Source organism: Actinia tenebrosa, unplaced genomic scaffold (genome assembly GCF_029948245.1).
Source record: "Actinia tenebrosa isolate PJP-AT-01 unplaced genomic scaffold, QUT_ActTen_1.0 PGA_scaffold12__29_contigs__length_12842862, whole genome shotgun sequence".
Classification (NCBI taxonomy): domain Eukaryota; kingdom Metazoa; phylum Cnidaria; class Anthozoa; order Actiniaria; family Actiniidae; genus Actinia; species Actinia tenebrosa.
The window spans coordinates 7935542-7961473 of NW_028292572.1; the positions used below are offsets into that span (position 1 = coordinate 7935542).

Consider the following 25932-nt stretch of genomic DNA (forward strand, 5'->3'; position numbering starts at 1 on the left):
AATTGCCCAAAATAGACCCTTTTCCAAAAAGAGTGAATTTTGAAGGGAAGTCAAAAAATACCTAAAAACACCCAAAATCCATCAAAACCATGGGCTACAGTTCATGCTTTTTGGCCAAAATAGGCCAAAATAGACCCTTTTCCAAAAAGAGTGAATTTTGAAGGGAAGTCAAAAAATACCTAAAATCACCCAAAATTGAGCAAAACCATGGGCTATAGTCCATACGTTTTGGTTAAATTAGGCCAAAATTGACCCTTTTTCAACATGGGATAATTTTTGAGGAAAGTGAAAAATCACCCAAAATCGAGCAAAACCATGGGCTATAGTCCATGCTTTGCGGCCAAAATGGGTCTAAAATGACTTTCGTGGGGGGTAATGTTTTGTGAGTAGTCAATATCTATTTGAAATTATTGGGAATTAATGAAAGATTATTAGGAACACCTATAAACCAAGCATAATTTTTATCAGTTTTGAGGCTAACCCACTTTTGAAAAATATCACAAATTGAATACATGTTTGTTTTGTTGTTGCACAATTTATTAAAACAAGATTAACAGTATATATTGTGGGTTGCACAAAAATGATGAAAATGTTTGAAGGTGTGTTAGAATTGATAAATAAAGCACTGGTTGAATCTATGTACTGGTTTTAGGGAAGAATGCTTTGATCTGACAGTAAAGAAACTGTCTAATGGTGACTGATACGAATTATTCTAGATCTTCTAGCAATAAAGTAGCTCACTTGACTGGATCACAAACCATCATTCTTGGCGCTATACTCATGGACATTAGCTCTTGGAATAACAACTTGGCTGCATACGGCAAACGAATTCTTGAAATCTGTGTTTTGTTTTTGCATCCTCGGCACTCAAAGGTGTTATTCCTTAAGTTGGCGATGGCAATGAGCCCACAAAGGTTACATACATGACAGCTGTAAGGGTCAGAAACCTCAAAGAGACGTTCATTTAGGAATTGGGCTGCTCCATGGGCGATCATACAATCACGTTCCATCTCTCCAAACCGAAGACCACCATCACTTTAAAGTGGATAATATAAAACAAATCAATTATGATAATTACCGTGAGTGGAAACATTCAATAGACTTAATTTGCCTGTTTCAGACCATGTGTTATTCTCTTGAGAATAGGATTTTTTTGTTTGAGACGTAACCATAATCATCTGTCTTTCGATGTGCAAACAAAAAAAGAAGAAATGATGTTGGTCTGTTATTGAAGAGTATTGCACCAAGACAGGTTAAGTCTAATTGCATTGCAGGCTTTCTTTAGAACTATCAAAATAGTCCAGAATTGCATAGTGCAGCAGAATGAAATGTAATTGAATTGTAATCAATATAAGTATAGTGCAGCACAAATCAATCAGAAAAACGACATCAAACACACAATTATTTTACCAGTTCAACCAACAGGAACTACAAATTCTGTTTAATCCAACACACTCACACTGCCATTACAATGATTGTAAGAAATGACATGAACATCTTACCGTGATCTGCCTTCCATAGGCTGCCTGGTTAATATCTGAAGTGGCCCACGAGCTCTAGAATGGATCTTGTCGTCCACCATATGTTTGAGACGTTGATAGTATGTTGGTCCAAGAAACACTTGTGTGTTGAGTTTGCGACCAGTAAATCCACTGTATAAAACCTATAACCAACAGAGAACAAGTGCGATATTAGAGTAATCTTGAAGTCCAGTTATTATTGGAGTAATACTACAATAAGTTAACTTGAGTATCAGCAACATGCACTTCAAAATCAATTTATACTTGATGGAAAAAATTTGGTTACAAAGTTATTGTCCTCTATAAGCATCTTTTGGGCGGTTCAGTGTTTACCAGGAAGAGGGACAGTGGGATTTGGGGGATGCCACTCACACACAAAAATTTAAAAAATTGGTGAAAAAACAGCTTAATGACTGTAGGTCCAAACTTTCAATATTACAACAAAGCAAGGATCAAATCTCTATCATGGCTTCCTTCTAATACTAATTATTACTAGCATACTCATACCTCATTCCCTCGAAGGTGGTAGCCATAATCATTTAGAAGTTGAGAGATTTTCTGTACATTCACGGCATCATTAAAGGGAGTGGCATCACCAATCTCTCCCTTATTGGCAGAAACCTGAAATGTTTTGAAATATTGAAACAACTTAAATTATTTGCTGCTTACATATAGACCACCCCTTATAGTAATTCCCAATCTGTGAGTCAAGTCAAAATGATTCCCTTGAAGATTGAAATTTTTTATGATGTTAATTTTTTTTATTGTTTTGAGCCCCAGGTAGAGATTTAGTGCAAGGCATCTATTGGGAAAGTACAACAAGTTTTGATGAAATTGTCAAAAGGCCGGTTTAGATGGTACGATTTTTGCCTACAACTATTGTATACAACACGCTCATGCCATCCTACAACTTGAGTGGTAGCGTGTAAATCAAGCCTACAACTCTCCTACCACAGGCGCGAGCGTGTTGTATACGATAGTTGTAGGCGAAAATCATACCGTCCAAATCGGTCTTAAAGAAGCTTTGCACCATCACATAAGAAGGCAGAACAATAAAATCCCTTTGCTCTTGGGAATGGAATTCTTTCTCATGGAAAACGATTGTATTGTTCCTGCAATCTAACATGGCTGCCGTCACGTGATGGTGCAAAGCCTCTTTTTGCTTGTCTTTTATTGAATTTGAAATTTCAAATATAGAACAAAAATAAGTTTGCAATTTATTTCCATTTAGCTATACTTGTAAATAACCACAAGAGTGGTTTCTATACCAACATGGTTATGGTAACCATAGAAACCATTACCATGTCAACTCATTACCATGGCAACAATAGAGAATGATGACAGGTAGATATTATTATGACAAGAACCAACCTTTCCTTGCAGGCACTCAATCAAGTGACCAATTGTCATACGACTGGGAATAGCATGTGGGTTGATGATAACATCGGGGCTTAACCCTTCACACGTGAACGGCATGTCCTGGAAAAGACAATAATACTATTACCAACAAGTGAGAGAAATTCATTACAAAATCCATTTATTGCTATCAATAGAACTTTTCCCATTTCAGACCACATGTCATTCTCTTGACTAAGATTCTTTGTTTGAGTTGTATCCATAACCGTTAAACAAAGAAGAATACTCTAGAGAATGACACATGGCCTCTAATGGGAAACAATTTGCCCAAGCCAAAAAGATCTACTACAATCCAAAAGTATAGTAGCCCATGTAGATAATATTAGTATGTTAACCCTTTGACTCCTACGACGCCTGAAACCGCCTGTAACAAAAACCGTCCGTATTTCCTACGACGCCCGAAACTGCCCGAAAAAAGGACGCGCCAGAAAAAAAATTCCCCCTCCCCCCCATGGGCTTTTCGTTTGTTTTTATCGCCATAACAATAAACGTCATTAATTAACCAATCAGATGGCACGTTTTACGCATATTTTTTCACTATAATTAGGAAATCCACGAGGTGTGAATTCAAAATATTTTTGCGCTCGCGCGGAGACACAAAAACGACCATAACATAGCAAATAGTGTTGAAAACAAATTTAATTTAGAGGCAGAATTTAAAGATTCATGAGATGAAAGCAGCTTATGTGGTTTTGAAGAAGAAGCAGAAGGAATAAAAGAACATTTAGGCGATTCAGATGTGGATTTTTATGGACTTAGAGAGCGAAGAAGAAGATGAGGATTCAAGTTCACAAGATGGTGACCCCGATGAAGAAGAATGGACGAACGGACTTACAATTTCCAGGCTTTGAAATGACTTAAGAATAAACTTTCCCTTGCCAGCCGTACCACAAGAAATGGAAGTTTTCTCATCCTTTGTTGGAGATGATTTATTAGATCTGAATGTCGCCGAAACGAACCTTTACGAACGACAGAATTTGACAGCCTTCCCGTGTACGCTTCGTCTTGCAAAATTCACCAAGTAGTTTATGCGCTTTAGAGAGAAGTATTTTCAGCGTTCTTTTCGTAAAACTCGCATAGGTATTCATTTTGGTTCCTTATAGAGGTCCCTATATGAAATTATTTTATTTTATTTTATTTTTTTGAAGTCAGACAATGGGTGATCTAAGGTAAGACAGGTAAGTTTAAGCGAGTCTTGCAAAGCAACCGCCATTAGCTGTTTTTTTCGTTGACTCGTCTCACAACAATAAGAGAACATTTCGCTTCGGATAATGCAGGTAAGCAATTCATTGAGAAGATCAATGGGAGGAAAAAAGGATGTGTCCAGTGGAAGAAAAGAGGAGAAAAAACACCCAAGGGACGACCAAATGAGACCATCTTTGAATTCCTTCAGTGCGAAATATGCCTTTGCATGATAGACTGAATACGCCAAGACGGCTGAGCTGCTTTCATCTCTCTAGTCTTTATTTTCTTTTTTTCCACTCCTGTGAATTAAAACTCCAAACCGAAATAATTTACTGTTGTTCCTTCAATTTGGATGTGATTTGGAATTATTTTGACCCGATGTTTAGCTGTTTTTTGCTTTGGTTTAGTGCTCGTATGAAATTGACAGTTGGAAGACATTCGTCAAAAAATTGTGTTTGGCATTTTTGAACTTCTAATTTTGGACTTTTTAAAATATTTTTGGTAAAATATTTGGCACCATTTGGTCCTCTGTTCACCTCATTTTTGAATAAACTTTATTTGGAAGCTATATCTTTTGTCTGTATTTACTGCGCATAGGGTTTAATTTACGCATTATTTTTTGTTATGCATTCTTGAAAAATGTCCAGGGACAGGGGGCAGTCCGCGCACTATTTCCCCAGGAGTCAAAGGGTTAAGCCTAATTCAAGGGTTTTTCTCTGGGTTCTTTGGTTTTCCTCCCTCAATCAAAATGAACCAATTGTTTCAGGGTTTGATAATAACTAGTTGTTTATTGAAAAGGTTTGTCAATAATTAACAACAAGTTATGATTTTTCACCATCTCAAATTGAGATACCCCTTGGGCCCAGTTTTATGAAGGGTGAATAGCGCTATCCGACGGATAAATCCTTATCCAGTGGATAAGAGGATGCGGTTATCCAATAAATTTATCCACTGGATAAGGATTTATCCACTGAATAAGGATTTATACAATGCATAGCACTATCCACTGTTCTAGGTGTTGGACTCTGTTCATTGTGCAGGTACATACCTCCTGTCGATAGGTTATCCCACAAGTTCCCTTCTGTCCATGCCGACTAGCAAACTTGTCACCAATCTGGGGTACTCGTACAGATCGGACCTGGAGAGTAAAGCTCTCAGTTAGATCGATATCAAAAGCTTTGCACAGACACAGTAAAACTTTGCCATTCGTAAGCTGCATTTGGATTGCCTCATAGTAAAGCTACTATTTCGTTAGGTTAAGTTTTGTTTAGTTGTTATGAAGACCAATCTATTGTCATTTTAATCTTATGTATTGTTCTTGGAACCAATCATGAAACTTGTTGCAAATGGTGCAAAATGCCGGTTAGTACTTTATGTAAGACTATGTGAAATGGCACTATTCAATTATAATTTATTAATTATCGATTATAACATCCTGGAACCCGAACCCGAACCCAAAAAAACCCTAACCTTAGACTTTATTATGGAATAGAGCCATTTTATGTAGTCTTACATGAAGTAGTAAGGTGAATGCCCCTACACAGAATTGAGTTTATTTTACACAGAATCTTGTTCTACAGTGTTTTTTGCTCACCTTGATTTTAGTGAACTTATAACCTTCTTGGTTAATAGTAACCATCACCTGAAATCAATGTGAAGAGTGGATTAGATAATGATTGGAGAAAGAAACATTTAATCATTTTTGATTGACCTATCATCGGCGCTAAAAATAAAAGCTACTCATTGGCTATCACATGGCAAGTTGTTACCTTCAACTAATCAATACGTGACCAGTCAAGATCACTTGCCATGGGTAAAATAATAATTTATCGCTCACTGCTGTGGTTTGGGTTTGAGTCCAGCTCAGACTGGATCATATAAATATGTGAGTTGAGATTTTCCAGGTTTTCCAGCTTCCTCCCTCCGTAAAAATCAACATGCGAGTCAAGATTTGTATGTATAGAATATTTAATGACAGTGGGACAAATTGGAAACCAACATACATTTACTGAATTTGTATCCCACTATGAAAAAGTGATTTATTTAAGTGGCATTTGGCCATACATTATTGTCCATTGACTGACCATCATTTTTAGGCCTGTATGATATTGCTATGACATTTCCTTCCCATATATATGATTTTTATTTATAATTTATCAAGAATAGCACTAAGATAGAGCCTTGCCTACCTGGTCCACAATACCAGTTTCGCTTGGTCTGAGGAAGGTACTTGCATCTTTCTTGCTATACTTTCTTGCTGTTCCTTCCAACTACCAGGTAAAAAATTAAAAAAATCAGTATTGATGTTTGTGACTACAAACTACTACAGCCCAATTGAAGACAATTGAATCCCAATTGAAGACATAACACTAATATACTAACAATTCACTGATGATTGTAAGCTGTACTGCTTCTAATAGCACCTTATATGAAGTGCGTAAAGTCCTCCACTAGTCATAAATTTAAAGCGCATTGAAGAGACTGTAAAAAGTGCTATATAAGAAGTTTCCATTAGAGTGCTTACCATATATCGGTAAAAAAGTTAACTAACAAAATTGACAAATTAGAACAAAGGTTAATAGGTCTAAGGTCTACTGAGGTCTACTGTACTTATTAATTTTAGCAAATTTGTGCAATTTTTTACAAAGTTTTTAATGGATATATGGTACGCACTTTATTACCATTATTATGTTAATAGTTGGCTTTAATATTGTTTTGTATTACCTCGTCATCATTATCAGGGAGGGTACTGGTCTTCCCAACAATGACATCGTCACCACTGACACGTATACCGGGAGCAATGAGACCATCTTCATCCAGCTTGTCATAGACAGCATTTCTCATCCCTGAAATAGAATCAATATAATATACAATAGTTATAACACAACTGGTTACTAATCCTCTGAACAACAAGCACAAAGTCTTTAATCGGCAATGATAATAGAACGTTTGCATGATGGCGTTAATGACCTCTACTACCAGACTCCCTTGTACACTTTCTTTTGTTCAGTTAATTAGCACCAACTGTCTTACTATTCTTATGAGGGAATACAAATTTAAATAAGAAAGAAAATTTGTGAAGCATCTTGGTAGTGGGAGTCAAATGACACCATCATGCAAATGTCCCATTATTTGCATTATAAAATAACTAAAAATAACTTTGTACTTTTGTGCTTTTCTTTTTCTATTTTCACACCTTTCGTTGGTTATTGTGCAAAAGTTTTACATAGACCCCCTAAATAAGCAATTATTTTGCTTTTTCAGTTAATGTATTGAGTAATATGTTTAAATAAATAATAAATAAATAATAATAAATAACTGAGAGAATGCCAGCATGCTTGAACACTTTCTATTTTTTCATCCGTGTCTTGAATAGAGCTACTCTAATTTGTATTTTGTGAAAGAAAAAAAACTTGCTGTGCTGTGCAAAGTATGCATCATGCCTCTTCACAACTGCACTCAGCACATGCATGTGTTTCTATTTCTTCAGTCTCTTATTGCTGTGGCAGTGGGCTTGATCCCCCCTTACCCAAACTTGCCATCATATGAAACATTTTTTATGTTTGTTCCACTAACCTGATACTTGGTCTCTTGTAGGTTTCTCAAATGTTTCCTCTTGATCAAGACCTTTTTTTGATTCTTGATCACGATATGATCGGTAGAAAACAGACCTATAAAACATAATTTTTTTTAAAAAGACTACAAGATTTATTGACATTTAGAGCACATTTCAAGGCTCCCAGGCCCAGATAACTCATGAAACTGGAAGCTTATTCATGTTATTTGGCTACACCATATGCTGTAAAAATTTCCAGTAGCATTGGTTTTTGAAAGCTGAGCACTCTAATATATATTAAAGTACTGACTTTTTAATTGTTTTAGAGGAAATGGCATTTGTTCTATTCTATTTTGTTTTCATTTCTTACCTGTAGAGGCCTCGATCAATGGCTGAAGCATTCATGATGACAGAATCTTCTTGATTATAACCAGTGTAGGATGCAATAGCTACAATAGCATTGATTCCTAAAAAAAAACAACAGCAAAAATCAATTTTTAACATAGCATAAAGTAAAGGTTTTTACTCTCAAACTTAGAACCCTGCCATTCTTACTGGGCACCTCCTGCAGATCTGAGAAATTCAGAAAAGGTTACCACAGTTTTGACAAAATTCATATACAAGATGATTTAAGTAAAGCAAAGACAGTGTTCTTTAGAAAAGAATTCCTTAAGAAAAGATGGGTGCTGGGTCACTTTGACCTATGAAATCCACCCTGTAGTCAAATAAAATATTAGTCAGAGGTAATTACCCATTCTTAGGTTGAGGAAAAAGCTGGGTTGAGTTGACATTGCAGTGTATTGTGGGACTGTCTTAGGGGACGAAATAGACGGCAGGGCTTAAAATAGAAATTTTTTCCAGTCTGCCATTGTAAAGGATCAAGGTAAAAGGAGGTCATTCCAGTAAATTTTGTATGTCATTTTATCATTCATTTGGCAGTGCATCATTATTTTTGTATACAAAACCTGAAATTTGGCCTGTCTTTTGGCCATTGGTAGGCCGCTATTTCGAGCCCTGGACAGCATCTTGAATATATGTCCCCTAAAACAGTCCCACGCTGCATTACAGTCCCAATTCAACCCAGCTTTTCCCTCAACCTCGGAATGGCTAATTACTCATCTAACATCTAAGAAAAAGAAGTTTTATTTATCTTACCTGCTGGCAGTTCTCTGAACCTCAGGTATTCCATGGATCGGGTGGTGACAAGTGGTTTTTGAGGGTAGTAAAGCACATGTGCCAGCGTGTCCATACGTACATGGTAATTTGTAATGTACACACCCATGGCTTGTTTACCCATAGCGGACTGGTAAGTGTTACGAGGTGACTATAGTACAAAAAACCTATATTATTAAAGACCTCACCCCTAATACAATACTTTCACTATTGATATATGGATTGAATACACCTAAATCCAAAATGGCACATGGCTGGTTAAAAACGAGGCATCCAGGACCAAATTTACAAATTTTTCTTATAATTTGATGCTGCTAAATTGTCGCTATCCTGAATGTAAGAAGAAAAGGAAGACAGAACAAGACAAGTGAACAAGTGTATACTTTGCATTGACACCATATTATTTCTTTGCATTTGGCCCTGGATGCCTCATTTTCATGTAACACACTCAGCCGTGTGCCATTTTGGACTTAGGTGTATAGTTGAATGGTAAAATATTTTTGATTTGAATGTTAAGTTATGAAGGTTTATACAGAAAAGTACTAAGAAAAACTGACTGGAATTATGTCAATCAATCAACAGTCAAACACAAGTCAATTGTACAATAAAGTTACACTTAATAGGGCACCCATACCTGGTTATGATCAGGGAATGGTATAATAGATGCGCAGACACCCAGAATCATCGATGGGTGGATCTCACAGTGAGTATATGTAGAACAATATGCTTGGCCTTTCTCGACCAGCTCATCTGGCGTCATAGCAACCATGACAGTTTCTTCCTCATTGACATCAATGTACTCTACGATACCTCCTGCTACTAGATCTTGCCAACTATTGGAGGAAAATGGGAAAATAATATTTACAAATGAATCTTATTATCAAATGCATCTGCAGTCGCTTTATATACAATGTATGAGGATTCCCCCCTAAAAAGCTTGGCGTGTACATTTCCCCCTTACTCTACTTAACAATTATTCACCAAAGGCGAAGAGATTATCTTCCAAGTCAGAGTCTTCAAGCAGTGAGGTAAATATAGTGAATATTGAAAGGAATAATTGTTTTAGTATACAGTAATTTTAGACTTGAATGTCAGAGAAAAGATGAAATTCAAGATGATAAAATGGTTTGGTATTACTTCTGCTCTGGTAAACTTTGGAGAACCTAAAAATCCCCGCTCAAGCAGTGATTATTGTCTCAAAATCACTGGTAGTTTGACCAATGACATTACACGAAACTCTATAATTATAAATTCAAGTTTAAAATTATACTAATCTTCATTATTCCAGATTAAGAAGGTACAGTATCAAACTAGAAAGGACTGTAGGATAACATATAGAATTACCTGTAGTCATTGTATTCTCTTTCTTTTAACATATCAATATGATTCTTCTTTAATAATAGCTTTTGATTCTCCACAATCAGCAAGGGGCGACAGATGCGGCCTGCATCAGAATAGATTCTTATTTCTCTTTCTCTGAAATCTCTTACCATAGACACCTGAAAATGGGGAAAAACAATAGGAAAATCAACAATTATAGCATTCACAACAAACTTATAAACTTTTAAAATTTGCTCTTTTTTGAATTTTGTTATATGCCAGGAAAAGACCTCTTTATCTTGCCCCATTTCAGACCATATGTCATTTCCTAGGATATAATTTCTTTTTTTATAGGTTGCACATGATACACATAAATAAAATTAATACAACTTGTGTCATTCCCAAGAGTATCATTTCTTTGTTTAAACAGTTTCTCATGAGAAGACACATGAATATGATACAACTTGTGTCATTCCCAAGAGTATCATTATGTCTTCTTTGTTTAAACAGTTTCTCATGAAAAGACACATGAATATGATACAACTCAAGTAAAGAACCTAATTCTCAAGAGAATTCATATGATATAAAATGGGAAAATATAACAAGTTATAGAGGTCTATTGACTTAAAATAATTATTTTAAATTCCACCACATAAGGAATACTAATATTTCTTGGACGAAATATTTCTTCAGTTTTGTACAACTTTAGTACAATGTATTTACCTCAGACACAATGATGTCCATACGACGTCTCAGTTTCCTGAGTGTACTCATGAGTTGGTCAGGATCTCTATGGATACCAACCCAACATCCATTCACGAAGATCTTGGTAGCACTGAGGAACAGTGAGAAAAATATAGGTTTTTCATCTCAAGGAAGAGGTACATGCTCAGCAGAAAAGCAGAACAGAACAGTTTTCAAATGAGTAGGAAAAATTATATTTTTTAATTTTTTGGTAATACTGAAGCCACGGTGAACCATACCCATTTTGGTGTTACAGGATGTCATAACATGCATTTTCCACTCATACCAAAACTGCTCAAGGTTTAAGGGATAAATAGCACAAGAACAAGTCAGAAGGTAATGTTTCAGCACAATGCTCAAAAATGATTGAAACAAAAGTATGCAAATACATTATCTGTGATCATACTACTGGGCGTCATGCTGTAAAATGTCTAACTAAACAAAAGTCAACCATTTCTAGTCGGCCTTTCTGGTAGAGTCTCGTGTTCTTACTTGTTAATAGCAGAAGGAGTGATTTCTTCCAAGTTCTCCATGGTCCATTCTTCCATGAATTCTAAGATTGGACTTGGCTGGGAGCCCACAGAGATGTAAGCCATAAGAGCCAAATTTTTTACGAGCCCTACGGCATGACCTTCAGGAGTCTCGGCAGGGCAGATCATACCCCAATGTGTATTATGTAACTGACGTGGCTTGGCCAATTTCCCCTCTCTCCCAATTGGAGAATTGAGACGTCGTAAATGTGAGAGTGTTGATGCAAATGTTAGCCTGTTCAATACTTGAGATACTCCAGCACGTGAAGAGTGGGCTTTCTTCTGGTCTCCCCAATTACCCGTAGCAAGGGAGTAACGAAGACCATCTGTTATTACTTTTGGCTTCAGCGCAAGTTCAATATTAAAATCCTAGGAAAAGACGAGAATATGCCATTAAAAAATAGTATTCACTCTAAATAGGTTTTAGTGGGCTAAAAATAATGTCTGGTCAATGAACGAGCAATGCCCAGCCAAATGCCTCAAGCTGGCCTTTTTGACCAGTCACATTGATTGGTTCAATGAAGCCAGCCATCGTGTCCAGCTTTTGAGCAACCACTTTTAGCCCTGCAAAACTCTATTTAGTTTGATTTATCACATTTCACACTAGTGAATATAACACATGGTCAAAATACAAATAAATCACTCTTTAAAGAGTAAAACATTTTTACCTTGCCTCTGTCAATAAATTTTTGTGCATACATACGCACTTCTTTCATGAGGTTTCTGAATAACCTGCAACATACAAGACAAATAGTTACGACTGTCATCCTGGTTCTCAGTAAGATTTGTTCTCACTAGTGAAGATATCAAAGTCACTAGCGACCAATCGCAGCAAATGACAAACATCACTCTTGATGCAGGCTCTAACTTTTTCAGTCTTACAATTTCTAAACTGTGGTCATACTCACAAAACTTAGCTAATTAAATGTTTTCTTACTCGCTAAATACAAAATTTCACTCACATTTTACGAATAATTAAAAAATTAGCATTCAATTTACCCTCTAAACAAGAAAGCAAGCAGTGGTCCAGCCAGATCTAATCTCTTGTTGCCATAGTGATCACGATCATCAAGTTCTCGTCTTCCTAAAGCTGCCAATAACAGTCTGTGAACCATGTACCTGAAAAAATACCAAGAAACCAAGGACTTTAGAAACAGCAATTTCTCATTTCCACATTTTCATGTTGTTCGAAATGGGGGAAAATGAAGCCAAAACCAAAAAGATCTATAGAGTTATGTTGCCACATTAATATCAAAATATGACCTCAACATGGATAGTACAGTATCACTTACCCTAAGAAGTATGCCTTTTTGGTCTCACAGAAATCGCTGACACCAACATGGGGCAACATTTCCTTCTGTAGAATTTCCTTTGCATATTTAATACGCTTCTCTTTGGTTACTCCAGGTCGTGCACCACGAGAACCAATGAAGTTCAAGGCAACATTTTGTTCTTGGATGACAAAGGCTTCATCTAGGGATGGTTTTACCTTTAAAAATGATTTTTTTGGTAAGCATGAACTACAATAAATTTTACAACTATGAGAGTGGTCATCTGGGCCACTGCAAAGTTATTACCATTTGCAGATATTTTTAGTGCAAATGCAGCATTTTTCTCAGATCTTTTGAAACCCAAGTATACCTCCAGCCGAAGCTAAAACCCAGAACCTCCACCACAACAGTCTGATCCAATCAAGAGGTGGTAACACTCAACTCACGTTTTTTTTTTTATCTTCTTCCTTTGAGTAACAATAAAATACTCAAGTCTAAAAAATAAATAATTCAATTTTAAAACAAAACTCACCATTTCCATCATCTCTTGATCATCAAAGTCATAAATAATATGCTCCAAAATATCACGATCAGCAACAAACCCCAGAGCTCTGAAAATAATCATGATAGGAATCTCCTGTCTGATGTAGGGCAGAGATCCAACAATCCTCTGACCAATAGCACTTCGCCGTCCACCTTGACTTCCTTTAGCCAACATTGACACCCACATAGAGCTAGTTGGACGAGATGAATGCTCTAGACAAGATCGAATCTCTGCAGTATAAGAATATTTGGAATCTTTCTTTGAGAATACATATACTGTATTGGTAGCCATTTTCTCCTGCGCAATAAGGACTTTTTCGGAGCCATTAATGATGAAGTATCCTCCAGGATCTAACGGGCATTCATTGAGTTCTGTTAAGTCACGATCATTGAGATTACTGAGGAGACAGTATGTTGATCTCAACATGATTGGGATCTTTCCAATGAACATTTTACTGTGTGTAACTGTCTGTGGTTCTTCGTTTTCTTTTATTCGAGTTTTCGTAATGTCAACATAAAAGGGAGCTGAATAACTGCAAGAAAAGAAAGAAAAAAAAAGACATTAGACTCAACAGAGACTTTGATACAATAGGCATGCATGAAAAATCAAAACGTTTGTGCTGACAAAATATTGTCACCCAAGACACCCCCTTAACTTGTGCAGAAAATTTGTTTCCCACATTGAAAAATCCTAGAGGAATATTATGATGCACAAAACCACCTCAACTTGGGCACAAAATTTTTGTCAAAAACCCTATTCAAATTCTGTTCAGCTATAGAAGTGAGAAGATAATTCATCATCTTACGTTAAGTTTCGTAGTCTGGCTTCATTGGGCATCATAGGGCTTGGAGCTCCATCCTTTTCCCAGTGGGTTGGTTTAGACAAGTAGATTTGCTCAAACTTAAGGACATATTTGGCCTTGTATGGTTAGGAAAAATACAGTGTTAGAGTAATAGGAATAAACTATGGGCATATAAATAGCATATTAATAAAGTTCTCATCATCGTCATTATCTATTTCTTGTATAGGTGCATACAGAGGACTCAGTAATGCAATTAAGTTATGTTAGTGATGATGACAATCATGACATTGGTGATGATGACTACGAAGGAAATGAGTGAAAGAGTTAAAAACACTGCTAATAATAATAACAAATAATAATCTGGTCGTGAAAGTTTGGAAAATATTGTGAATTATATCTTACAGGAGTCTCAGTCTCTGCAGTCATGTGCTGTGATTCAGCCTGTAACTCAATCTCTGGTGAATCTTCCACAATTCTTTGCACTGACATCTGAATAAACTCATCGAACGAATCCAGTTGTTGTCTGACAAGACCCTTTTCATCGAAGTACGAACTAATGACAATCCAGCATGCTTCCTGCCACAAATCTGGCGTGATATCTTCACCTTCATCCTCTCCATAACCTGCATCTAAATCAATCCGACCGCCATTACATAAGTTTTACTAGCATATTATACAGGCTGACAGCTAGAAAACAAAACAACGAACTCTTCTAACTTTCAGGTGCTTAAAACTTACCATCATCGTGGTCGTAAATACCACTCATAGTGCAAGCAAAGCTAGATGAGATTAAGAAGCAATAATTTTGTGTTTTAAGCCTTAAAAGTATAAGATATCGGTCGATGGAAAAGGATTTTTTGCCACACTCTCTAGTTCTTCCTCGCTCGGTCAGCCATTACTGCTGAGCCAAGCTAGACTCAGACTCTCCTCTGAATTTATTTTAGGCTTTACCCCAGGGAGCCCATTCCTTTTTTCATGTTAGAAAATTTATTCAAGAGCTTTATTTCAAAAAATAGGCCAATAATTGAAGATATAGAACCGATCCTTATGATTATTGTAGCTAATAATGATTTCTGTTTTTTTCAAAATGTATATTATAATAAACATGCTTTAGCATGTTTTTAACATGCTAAAGCGCATAAAAGTTACGAAACACCTTTTATATATCCATATGAATTAAGTTTTAAGAAAGTATTATGAATATTGTAAGTTCGACAATGGAAGAGAAGAAATTAAGAAAAGCGGATGTTCGAATTATAAGCTGAACATGCAGACAGACAGATAAATGAAATTTGATCTTTACAAAGCATTATGGGTAAATACCATGTGATGCCATCTCATTACAAAAGACGCAAAGAAGTCAAACACAACAAAGCAGAAATCGATAAGAAAAATGGCTTTTCTTTACAGCAATCTACCCTTGTCATAATCTCTCATACTGCTTAAAGGTAAAGACTTTTTCATCTAAAAAGTATGTCAGCTAGCGATCATGAAATTCCTCCATGGAATAAGTTTTAGTAGAATGATTTAATGAAGTCAGGGTTACGATGGAAACGAGTAAGCGAAAAACCATTTCGACGTTAAATCAAACCCTCAAACTCTCTCGAATGTTTAGATTTTAATCAATTTTACCTTCAGGTCACCTAGATCTTTGTGTTTTTTGTGTGTTTTAGTTAGAGACTTTTAAAATGATCTTCGTTTATAACGAGATTCTTCGCGTGTCAGCATGACTTCAAGAGCACGATTTAAGACGTTTGTTAATTTATAACTTCGCTTAAGAACAAAAGAAACTCTTATTATTTTAATATCTTATTGCTGTAGTTTACATTTACCGTAATATATCTGTCCTTTACAGGGCACTAAATTGTAAAGTCTATAAATCGTAGTGTCTCGTAGAGCTCGCTTTTTTTACCTGACAGATTTTAAGTTCAGTGGTTTGTCGATCGCGAACTCGTGGTAATGCATTATCTGTTCTCTAATGTGTGTTGTTACACCATTAACATAACACGAAGTAAACCATTTATCATAAGTATTTTCTCAAGTATTCATTGATTAGTTGGTAGCTGTCAATGCTGACGACATACTTAAAGCTGCAAAGGTTGTGGATTTTTTTTGAGATTTTTTCTTGAGTTCTTTTTTTAATTTGCATTTCTAAACTTTTCTCTGCTTTTGTACAACCTCACTATTGTTTAAAGTTCCTAATTCATCTTCTCAGTCGTTGTATTTTTGCAACTGCTGTTTTATGAAGGTTTCCTTTTGAATTTATTTTTTAAATTACAAGAAAAGTACTTGACTAAACGTTTGTCGGATTTGTCAAGATTAGATTCGTCGTAATTCCATTCAAGCACGGATTTCAGATGATTTAAATTTTTCCATATAGAGAAGAAGTGCTTCATTCTCGATATAGCGATAACGGTGTCGAGTCCTTTTTCTTGAGTCAACAAAAACCAAGTTGTTTTAACTCACAACAAACCAATGCTCTTTGGAAACACAGGAATGTGCCAAAAAGAGGCAAATGTTTTCGTACATTTTTTGCAAGTCTTAGAATTATATTCTGAAGTTTTTTGTATTTTTCCTGCTTAAGTTGCTTGCAAATGGGGCCATAAGATTTTATTGATAAGCACATTTATGAATTTCTCTCTATTTAAAACTTTGAAGTGTCGTACAAACAATTTTTTATAGCGATTAGTATTTTCATCATTAAATAATATTTTCCAAAGAAACTAAAATATTTTTAAATAACAGTAGCTGTCAGAGTAACAATATGCTTAATCGATGGATTTTTTTCATGAACTTTTTTCTTACATTAGGCTTCTTAAGTGCACAGATATTTCTTTTTCAAATGTATTTATATTGTGCTTATCTAACAGTATCTTTACCAAACACACTTTATTCCTTTATTTATTATTTCTTTACGTACTTTTCCTGCAGAATGAAAAGAAAGAGCTGAATCTGTGAAGTCAAAGATATGGGGCATTCAGCAAGCATCGCAAAGAAGTACGCAACACCAGAAAAGAATGACGACGAAGCCAGTGAGATCGACTCACTCGCTACAGTTTCGAGCTTCAGACCAACCTCACCATTAGCCCACGCAGATGCAAGAGAGTTCACGTTGAGGCCGCCAGATGGTGGTACTACGCGGTCTAGAAATAAAACATCTATGTCCAGTCATCAGGGTTCGTATCCTCAAATGAATGGAACTATTCCTCGTAGAACACTTGCTTCACAGAGGAATATTACAGCATCGTCAAGCACGTTAGGATCCCAGCCGAGATCCATGCGAGAAGTCAGGCATTTTCTGGTGAAGAATCCTGAATTCCTGACTGGTAAACAGGCAAAAGATATTCAAAGACGAACCCATAATGGAGATATTCATCCCCATAAGCAAATCAAAACAAAACAGGATTTATATCTTGGATTATTTGACCCTCCGATAATTTACGGCAAAGGCGCGGAACCCGATAAACAGCTCAAGATGAATCAGAGGATGTATCTGCAGTTGATTTATCCTACAGTCTCTGGGATGAAGTATTATTATCCTTCTGCAAGTCCCAGCAGGCCTATAACAAATAATGAGATGGTTGTCGTTCGAAGAGAAGATTTATCGAGGCAAGAAGATTACATGAAGAAGCCAAACCGAGTAAGAACCCGGCCCCCATTAAAACCTACCACAGAACAACCCTCTAGCGTAAGAAGTCCATCCAAGCAGCAAATCTTACTGGAACCTTTTCCACTTAGGTCTATGTCTCCGAGCAAATCTCCGAGAATTCCAAACGGATATACCTTGCCTTCAAGCACTCCTATTCGTGAACTACAAGTACAGAAGAGAAAAGGGAATGCCTATGTCGATGTGAACCTTCAAAAACTGCCAACGAGTAGAACCGGGAAGCAAAGAGGAGAGTCAATGGAAGTTGAAAGAAGATTCGAAACTCCAGTCAACCAAGGAATAGAGTATTACAAGCCAAAGAAACAAGAAGAACAAGTAGTTTTTAACTTCGATGTTGAAGAACTTGGTTTGAAGAAAAAATCCGAAGGCGCTTATCCTAAAGACAGTAGAGACAATGCAGTGGTGCCTTTGTATTTCAGAAAAACCCTCGCTTATAATCCAAAGTATTCCAACAGCGGGAATATTCTCTCGGATCCTCTTTGAAATGTAGCTTTATATTTTGTTTAGTAATTCAACTTTATACTTATGAATTTATATTTGCGGGAAAAAGGAAAAGGATGAAAGGGAGAAAGGATTGCAACAATAAGTAACTTTCGGACTACTCGGCAATGATTATATATAAAAACTCTATATAGTAGCTTTGCTTTGCTTTTTTGGAATAAATTTGAAAGAATTTTTTTAATTTTAGAATTGATTTTCATTATCTGTCTTTTTTTTGAAATATTTATGAAAAATTACGCCAATAAGAACTTAGTTTCACTATAATTTTGTAATCTTAAAGTTGTAAAAAAAAAAAAAAAAAAAGTAAAAATATCCTATAATTAACTTTTATTAAGCTTTTTCACGCCATTTCTGATCTTCAGAAATGGTTTCAGTAAAAGTCAAAGTTACTGAAGTTACGAGTAAATTCTCAAATATGTTTCAACGCGGTAACGCCTTAGAAGTTTAAGAATGAAATCTAGAATTGAACATTTTAGAAAGCATTGAAAGTATATATCTATATATTTAAGTGTGTTTGAAAGAAAGATGAATAAAGTAATGGTTTTGTCACTAATCATTTTCCTCAGACTTTGACTAGGAATCAATTCTTTTCCTTTTGGTTACACAATCAAAGTATCGACTTTTTTAAAAACGCCAGAGTTTGTCTTGGTTTAATAAGAAATTCTCTTCTCTTTCCACGAGTCATCGTTCACTGTCTTAAGCACAGTTTGGGTTCTGGATGGCGTCTTCCTTTAAATTCAGATAATCAAATTCTTGTTTTCATCATTTATTTTGCGATTGGACAAGATGTTAATGAACTATGATTATAAAAAAGCCATCTCACTGTCATGCCGGCATATATTTCAGCTCAAAAAACATTGCTTCATTCGAAAAAAATAGCAAAAGTCTGGTCAGTAAGCAGGTAATATTTGCATAACGTTGAAATAAATAATAAAGCAAGAAAAACTTGTTCTAGCTGTAAGGGTCAGCTTCTAGGTGCACCTGTCATGCGCAGTTGGTCGACTTAGAACTTACGCATGCGCAGTATGACTACGATGAATTGATTTAAATCATTGTTGTTTTGTCATAAGACAGTTTATCAGAGACCTCAGAGAACACAGCAGAACCAAAGGTAGGGTATCAGCTAAAAGTTTCGTTATGGTAAATTCCAAATATATATTCGGAAGGACAAGTTAATTGCATTTATAGTTTTTTACTTTCGTTTTATTTTTCTTTTAGTTCCTTGAAACAGTTTATTACCTCAAAATGAATGGAAAACTTGCCTTCGTTGTTTTTCTTTGTCTTGTAGTTTTAGGTAAGTGAGCCGGAAAAAACTGGCCTATATTATGTCTCAGTATACCTCAGTGCCTACACCTCATACTACCCGCCTCTCGTTCACAACTCATTTTAAAGCACCTTTGAGCATATCGATATAGGAGAGAGCGCTATATGATCATAAATATCATCTATATCATATCGCCCATGACTTGTCTTTTTCTATTTCGTTTTCTTTTTAATTATTTGCTTATCCTAATGATTTTTAATTCTTTCTTATTTCCATCTTTCTGTTCAAACAGCTTCTGTTTTAAATCAAACCAGTTTCCTCCTCAATTTTTGTTTAGCATCGTTTTCTCGAATCACAAAAACTGATCCTAAAACTTAGTGCTTTTTTAATGTTATTTTAGTGGTTTCTAAATCAACAAGCAAACACGCCAAAAAAGAGAAGAAAAAGGAGCCATTGGAAGATAGCAGGAGAGTAGAAGGAGAAAAACCACAAGAGGATGAAGAAAACGAAATCAATGACCGTGTTGAGGGTGGAGTAGGAACAGGTCAGACTAAACCTCTCCATGATGACGAGGCTGAAGCTGATGCAGCTGCCAGTGCTGAGCCAATTCCCACTAAACCTCCTACAGGAGCCAAACCAGGCGAAATCGAGGTTTAGAATCAATCCTGAGTATAGTCTTAAAGTTTTCTGAAACACAGTAGATCAAGATTAGGGCGAGCTAGCTTGTATACCAGTACTTTCCTTCATAAGTGGAATGTTAAATTGTTAAAGTTAAAGTGGAAATAAACTGAATTCAAACTTCAAAATTGCCTGTTGCATTGTGTTACTAGTTTACTTTGAAAACATATTATTATTTGAACATGAAGGAGGAAATTATTTGTTTCCTTTTGTTTTTTCATACGCTTATTTTTCATTGGTCACTTTATTTCCCACCTTAGTATTTATTCACCCCTTCTCATCTTTTCTTTCCATTTACACCGACGAAGGACTAATGTCCGAAACGTCAGTTTCACAAAGCTTTTCACGGTAATCCAATTTATCTACAAGTTTTAGCTGTTTTAGAGAAAAGTACATATTTTTTAGTGAATCCTAAATAACACAGAAGAAGGTTTTTGAGTTTTGTTCATTCAACATCGTAAGACAAATATAGTTTCGTTCGTGGGAAAACGTTTTTCTTTTCGAAAAACTTTTTTTAAATAATGTTTTAAAAATCACCCTAATTAGTTCATTATCGAAGAGTAAAGAGTTTATTAATTTATGGTGGACAAAACATCATTCATAGTTCGAAACTTTGACCTACGACATGTGCTTAAATCATTATTTAAAGATTTAGTTATGCATTTTGCATTCCTTTATGAAAAACTTGTCAATCAGAAAAATTACGTGTGCAGTAATCAGGCAGTACCTAACTGGTTGAACGGTTTTTGACTTGAATGGGAAGATCGACTCTTCGACCATTAAATCGATACATAAGGTCAAAAAACTTGGTAAACTATTGCATGTAAAGATAAAAATATTAAATGCCAAAACAAGGGCGGATCCAGGAGGGGTTGGGTGCATCAACCTCCCTTTGGAGTTTGAAAATAATAAGAATAAAGAATAAGGTACAATCTACAGAGGAAGCCATGCTTTATGAGGTAACAGCCACCCTCCTTGAACTTGTTCTGAATCTATACCAGTGCAAGCAGGTAGCAAAAGTCAGAGTAAAAAAATCACTAATTTTCAAAAAAACTTTGTTAAAAAACTTTTAATTTTGATTTTTTCGATTTCTAAATCGATTCTCTCCCACTGATACTGAGTATAAACCACCCTCTTCTCGATTCTATCAAAAAGGCTGAACACTGAATAAACGAAAATAAATATAATCCCCCCCCCCCCCCCCCAAAAGTGAAGCTTATTATTGTGCGTATTGTTATCTGAGCTTAGAACTGAGGTGAAATTTAAAAATTTTCGACCAACCAAACATTCTATTAAGCGAACATCTCTGTTTTTTTTGTTTTTTGTTTTTTCGTTGTGAGTGTGTGTTTTTTTTGGGGGGAGGGTAGCCGCGGTCGGTGCGAAAGAACGATTTATAATCATTCCTAACTTAACGACTTTCATTATGGTTCCCAATTAGTAACTGATTAAGATTAAAGTTTCAAAACGTTTTTTCTTCAAAATTTCAGTTGTTATTAATAATCACAATTTCCAGTTTTTAAAAGACGCGTTGTTTAAATTATTGAACTCAAACGTTCTTTGACCTCTGAACTTTTACCTTATCATATAAAAACCGTGAAAAATAGTCCAACCTTGTTACTGGAATATCCACACAAACAGGTGAGTCGTTTGAGCTCTAATGTTTTTCTTAATGTGACTTAAAAATACCGTGTGTTTTCTCGCTTTTTTGTTCATATTATCATTTCAATTTGAAAAAACGAGTTTTTCTGATTTTCTTTTAAAAGGTATTTAATCATGAAGTTTTTGATTCCTTTGGTTGTTCTTGCTGCTGTTCTTTGCTTTATCGAAGGTAAGTTTAACTTGTTTCTGAGTTAGTCCGGCTCCCTGCTTATTTCCTACGGTATAAAAGACAAGTGTTTTATTTCTCAGACGACCTGTATGAAAATGAAGATTTTAAGTCTTATGTATATATATATTATCTGTAATATTATTCAGCCAAGCCTATCGAGGATGGACTACGGCTAGTCGATGGAGACATGTTACTCACAAAGGAACAAAAAGAGATTTTTGAACAGCGCCAAAATGGTCGCGTAAGACGAGCTGCTTTGAAGGACAGATATCTTTGGCCCAATGGAGTCATTTTCTACACTTTTGGCCCAAGTCTTGGTAAGTTTTTAAAAATTTTACGCTAAAATTTCAGTTTGCTAATATAATGATTTGATTGGTCATTTTTGCTATAATATCATGTTATCTGATTGGTCATCATTATTATTGTCTCTTCAATTAGGTTTTTGGCAAGATATTCTAGAGAATTTCATGATTTTGATCCGGCCCTAAAATATTTTGACCGATTATCCTCAGTTGTCCTTATTTGTGTCCCGTAAATACAGATCGCGCAGGACGTAACCTCGCTCAGGAAGCCATGAATCACTGGAGTAGCCAAACCTGTCTGAAATTTAGACGAAGAAATAAGGAGAATGCATACATAAAATTCCAATATGACGGGTACGTAGTTGTCTAGCATATGAATAATTTCTGAGTATAAAATTTGTTGAAATGTTTTAAAACTGAAATATTTTTTTGTAGAAAATGCCGAGCTCAAGTTGGCTTCACCGGAAACGCAGGACAGAAGGTTTCCCTCGGAAGTGCAGCAAAGTAAGTTGGTTACGTGGTGCGACACGAATCCGATCCCACTTCTGCCACCATTTCAACAATGTTAACTTCAAATAACGGGTCAAGAATCGCAGAGCATGCTCATAGCGACACGATAACTGCACGCAAAAACCTTACCTTGATCAGCTTAGAAGCTGTTTCAGGTTTCAAAAAAAGTTTGAAGATGATGGCCCCAGTAGTTAGAGCTGCTGAATCGAACGCATCGTAAGATATAACCTTCCATCAACGCACACTGAACGTGGAAACATTCTTAGACGAAATGTGCTCTACTGAGATACAACAACCTGCCAATCATGTCGTTATGTTATAAGATTCTATCTTAATACGTTATCTTTACCCTTTTTCACAGCCCATGTTCTCGAGGATCAGCCATCCATGAATTGGGTCATGCCATTGGATTCTTCCATGAACATTCTCGACCAGATCGCAATAACCATGTCCGAATCAACTTTAACAACATCAGAAAAGGTAAGAAAAAATCTCTCGTTTATACTCACCAGCTCTACTGTCTCTTGTTTGCAGACTAAGCCTTGATACAGTAATGTTATTCAGCACAATAGCATGTCACCACTCGATTAGCTCTTTAGTTATTTTAGGTGGCATTGAACATTCATCCTGTTTTCCTGTTTTTCTTATCTCCTAATGGTGCAATAAAACTTTTGTTGTTGTCGTCGTTGTTGTTAATGATGATAGTGAAGATGATGACTGATGATGATGATGATGATATTTTTCCGCATTGTAGGAGTCGAGAGAAATTTCAGAAAAGACGATGGATTTTTCGTAGATTCTCGGGGCCATGACTACGACTATGGCAGCATCATGCACTACTCTCGTTACCAAGGCAACAACAAAGTAAATGCGGTGGTCATGCAGCCAATCAGAGGAAATGTTGAAATTGGTCAGAGAGATGGTCTGAGCGAAGGAGACATTGCACAGACGAACGACATGTACAAATGTGACGGTAAAAAATAATGAAGAAATAGAAAACGCGCGCGTGCTGTGCGCAGTTATGGAGCCGCGGGGATTGGCAAAACAAAGAGAAGTGTTAAGAGACTCGACACTTCTCGAGTGTTCTGCCAATTCCCAAGTGCTTTATAACTCCACACAGCACACCAAGCAAATTTTTTATTTCTTTTATAAAATGCAAAGGGCGCGTGCGTGCTGTGTGCTGTCATAAAGCACGGCGCTCCCAACCAATCAGAATGCGAGATTTATAACAGTGATTTGATAATAAACAAGGAGGGGTTTCACGTCAGAAATGTTGTAGGGTATGTAGGTACAGTGAAATGGTTCTGAATGATAAGAGATTTCATTTCATAAAGGAGGAATTGTCTGTGCCCCGAAACACATTTCACGAGCTTTAATTCATAACTAGCCATCTATCGTACACTGTACATATTGTATGGAAAGCTGTTACTATATATTTTTCTTATTTCCCTTTTACTTTTATTTATCTTAACAGCCCAGGGAGACAGTCATCTCAAACCAGTCGAAGATGACGAGGAGGACGAGGATGATGATGGAGGTAAGAAAGTCTTTGATTAATCATCCCCCTCCCCACCCCCAGTAAATTGAGCAACTAAAAGCAACGAAATTATGTACAGCACTTGTGAAACTATGGATGACACGGTGTCTTAAGAATCAGTGGTTTTTTTGCCAAGGGTGGGATTGACTTGCCTTGTGCATGTGCCATCATAAGAAGATATTGGTCCTTAAATACTCTAATTTTTTATTATTATTATTTACAGTCAAACCAACGCCAAACCCTAATGGACCAAAACCAGGCGAAGTAGAAGAATAAAGTATGGCTCTATGAGGCAACTAACACTGACTATAAAAGATTGAAGCATGCATAATGTTATACTCACTAATGATATCTATGGTTATATGTTCAAATGAGTTTCATACAGTCAAGGCTGGCTCTAATAAACATGATAATCAAGAAAATATTTTGTAGTTTCCTTCGTAATATGAGAGTGAAGGGTAATAAAGCGAAACAACTAAAGTGACCAATAAAAAATAAGCTGACTATAAAAGTATAGCAAAACTATCAACGAACGAAACCCTTAAAAAACTGATATACCAACGAAACATAAACACGCGTATATATAATAGTGCAGTTTTCGTACGACTGACTAGAATTTTAATTGGCTGATTTTTTTCACGCGCAATATGATTGGTCTAAAAGTGCCGTGATCTTGACGTGAGTGTGTCCGCGCCGTGTTCATGCCATGTTCCGGGTATTTGATTGGATGAAGAGTAAATTCTCGTGTAATGTGATTGGTCTGGCGTATCCCTTGCTGTGTCACGACCGTGTTCGTGCCGCGAACTTTTCACAGTCATGCAAAAACTGCACTATTCATCCCCACGTACGATAAAACGATTATTGGAAACCGGCGGGTCTATTATGGCGTATTAATATAATAGCTATTTCACGGGTTTAACGGCTTCACTCTAAATGTATTTAAAGAACATGGAAAAACTTGCTAAGTTTATACTACAAAAGTATTAAAAGTATAGGTGGTTTTTTAAAATCATGTTTTGTTCGTCGTCTAACCGGTCAGTGTTGACCGTTATTTTTGTAACCAAAAAGCCATGCCGTTGTTAAAATTCCACCTGTCAATTCAGTACGAGCCTTTGAACTTTAAAAAATCAAATTTTCATAAGCAAAATATCTCCCGGGGTCGAGTACAGGGCTGGATTTTCAAACTAGAAATGTACCGTGGCACTTAAATGGCTTCCCCTCTGAGATGAACCAATCAAGATCCAATTCTACACGAATGTGGAAACCAGCCAATCGCAGCGTTTGAATACGAAAGCCATTTTGATACTTTCATTTTCAGCTGAAGCCACTCATTTCCAGATAAACCGTGGTTGCTGTTTGCTAAAGCCACGATAAAATATAACTGGTTGTTTGTTAAATAAGAACCAAGTTTGGTGGAACCATGTCTATACAAACAATGGCCTTTAACCTTAAAACCAACAAAAACAAATATTGTTAAAGTTAGACAAATACTTTGACCCAAATAGCCTTGCTTCAATACTTTAGTCTATTACCTTTGACCGTGTTGCTTGTCATGACGTAGTGCACTATTGATAGTTAATGAAC

General features: G+C 36.1%; 4 protein-coding genes across 4 annotated transcripts; 3 read left to right on the forward strand and 1 right to left on the reverse strand.

Moving 5' to 3' along the window:
• Positions 1 to 515: 515 nt before the first annotated feature.
• On the reverse strand, positions 516 to 14982 carry LOC148912186 (DNA-directed RNA polymerase II subunit RPB2). The gene is made up of 22 exons (XM_089028255.1): positions 14800 to 14982; positions 14464 to 14690; positions 14065 to 14177; positions 13248 to 13791; positions 12737 to 12933; positions 12444 to 12563; positions 12113 to 12176; positions 11407 to 11813; positions 10894 to 11005; positions 10195 to 10349; positions 9485 to 9683; positions 8833 to 9001; positions 8048 to 8144; positions 7698 to 7792; positions 6846 to 6967; positions 6311 to 6391; positions 5716 to 5763; positions 5170 to 5259; positions 2892 to 2999; positions 2028 to 2141; positions 1503 to 1663; positions 516 to 1035 (listed from the first exon to the last, which is right to left on the reverse strand). Exons 1-22 carry the CDS (start codon positions 14825 to 14827, stop codon positions 738 to 740), a joined length of 3549 nt encoding a protein of 1182 aa, XP_088884381.1. The 5' UTR covers positions 14828 to 14982; the 3' UTR covers positions 516 to 737.
• A 410-nt stretch (positions 14983 to 15392) lies between these two features.
• On the forward strand, positions 15393 to 18772 carry LOC148912187 (uncharacterized). Its single transcript, XM_089027874.1, has 2 exons — positions 15393 to 15509; positions 16993 to 18772. Exon 2 carries the CDS (start codon positions 17030 to 17032, stop codon positions 18209 to 18211), a length of 1182 nt encoding a protein of 393 aa, XP_088884000.1. The 5' UTR covers positions 15393 to 15509; positions 16993 to 17029; the 3' UTR covers positions 18212 to 18772.
• Positions 18773 to 19248: 476 nt separating this feature from the next.
• Positions 19249 to 20299, forward strand: LOC116297221 (uncharacterized). The gene is made up of 3 exons (XM_031705406.2): positions 19249 to 19340; positions 19448 to 19523; positions 19894 to 20299. The coding sequence occupies exons 2-3, from the start codon at positions 19475 to 19477 to the stop codon at positions 20148 to 20150; spliced, it is 306 nt and encodes a 101-aa protein (XP_031561266.2). The 5' UTR covers positions 19249 to 19340; positions 19448 to 19474; the 3' UTR covers positions 20151 to 20299.
• A 1477-nt stretch (positions 20300 to 21776) lies between these two features.
• On the forward strand, positions 21777 to 24770 carry LOC116297204 (nematocyst expressed protein 6). Its single transcript, XM_031705383.2, has 9 exons — positions 21777 to 21809; positions 21935 to 21999; positions 22146 to 22316; positions 22541 to 22655; positions 22737 to 22805; positions 23173 to 23291; positions 23566 to 23784; positions 24286 to 24348; positions 24572 to 24770. The coding sequence occupies exons 2-9, from the start codon at positions 21945 to 21947 to the stop codon at positions 24622 to 24624; spliced, it is 864 nt and encodes a 287-aa protein (XP_031561243.2). The 5' UTR covers positions 21777 to 21809; positions 21935 to 21944; the 3' UTR covers positions 24625 to 24770.
• The last annotated feature ends 1162 nt before the right edge of the window (positions 24771 to 25932 follow it).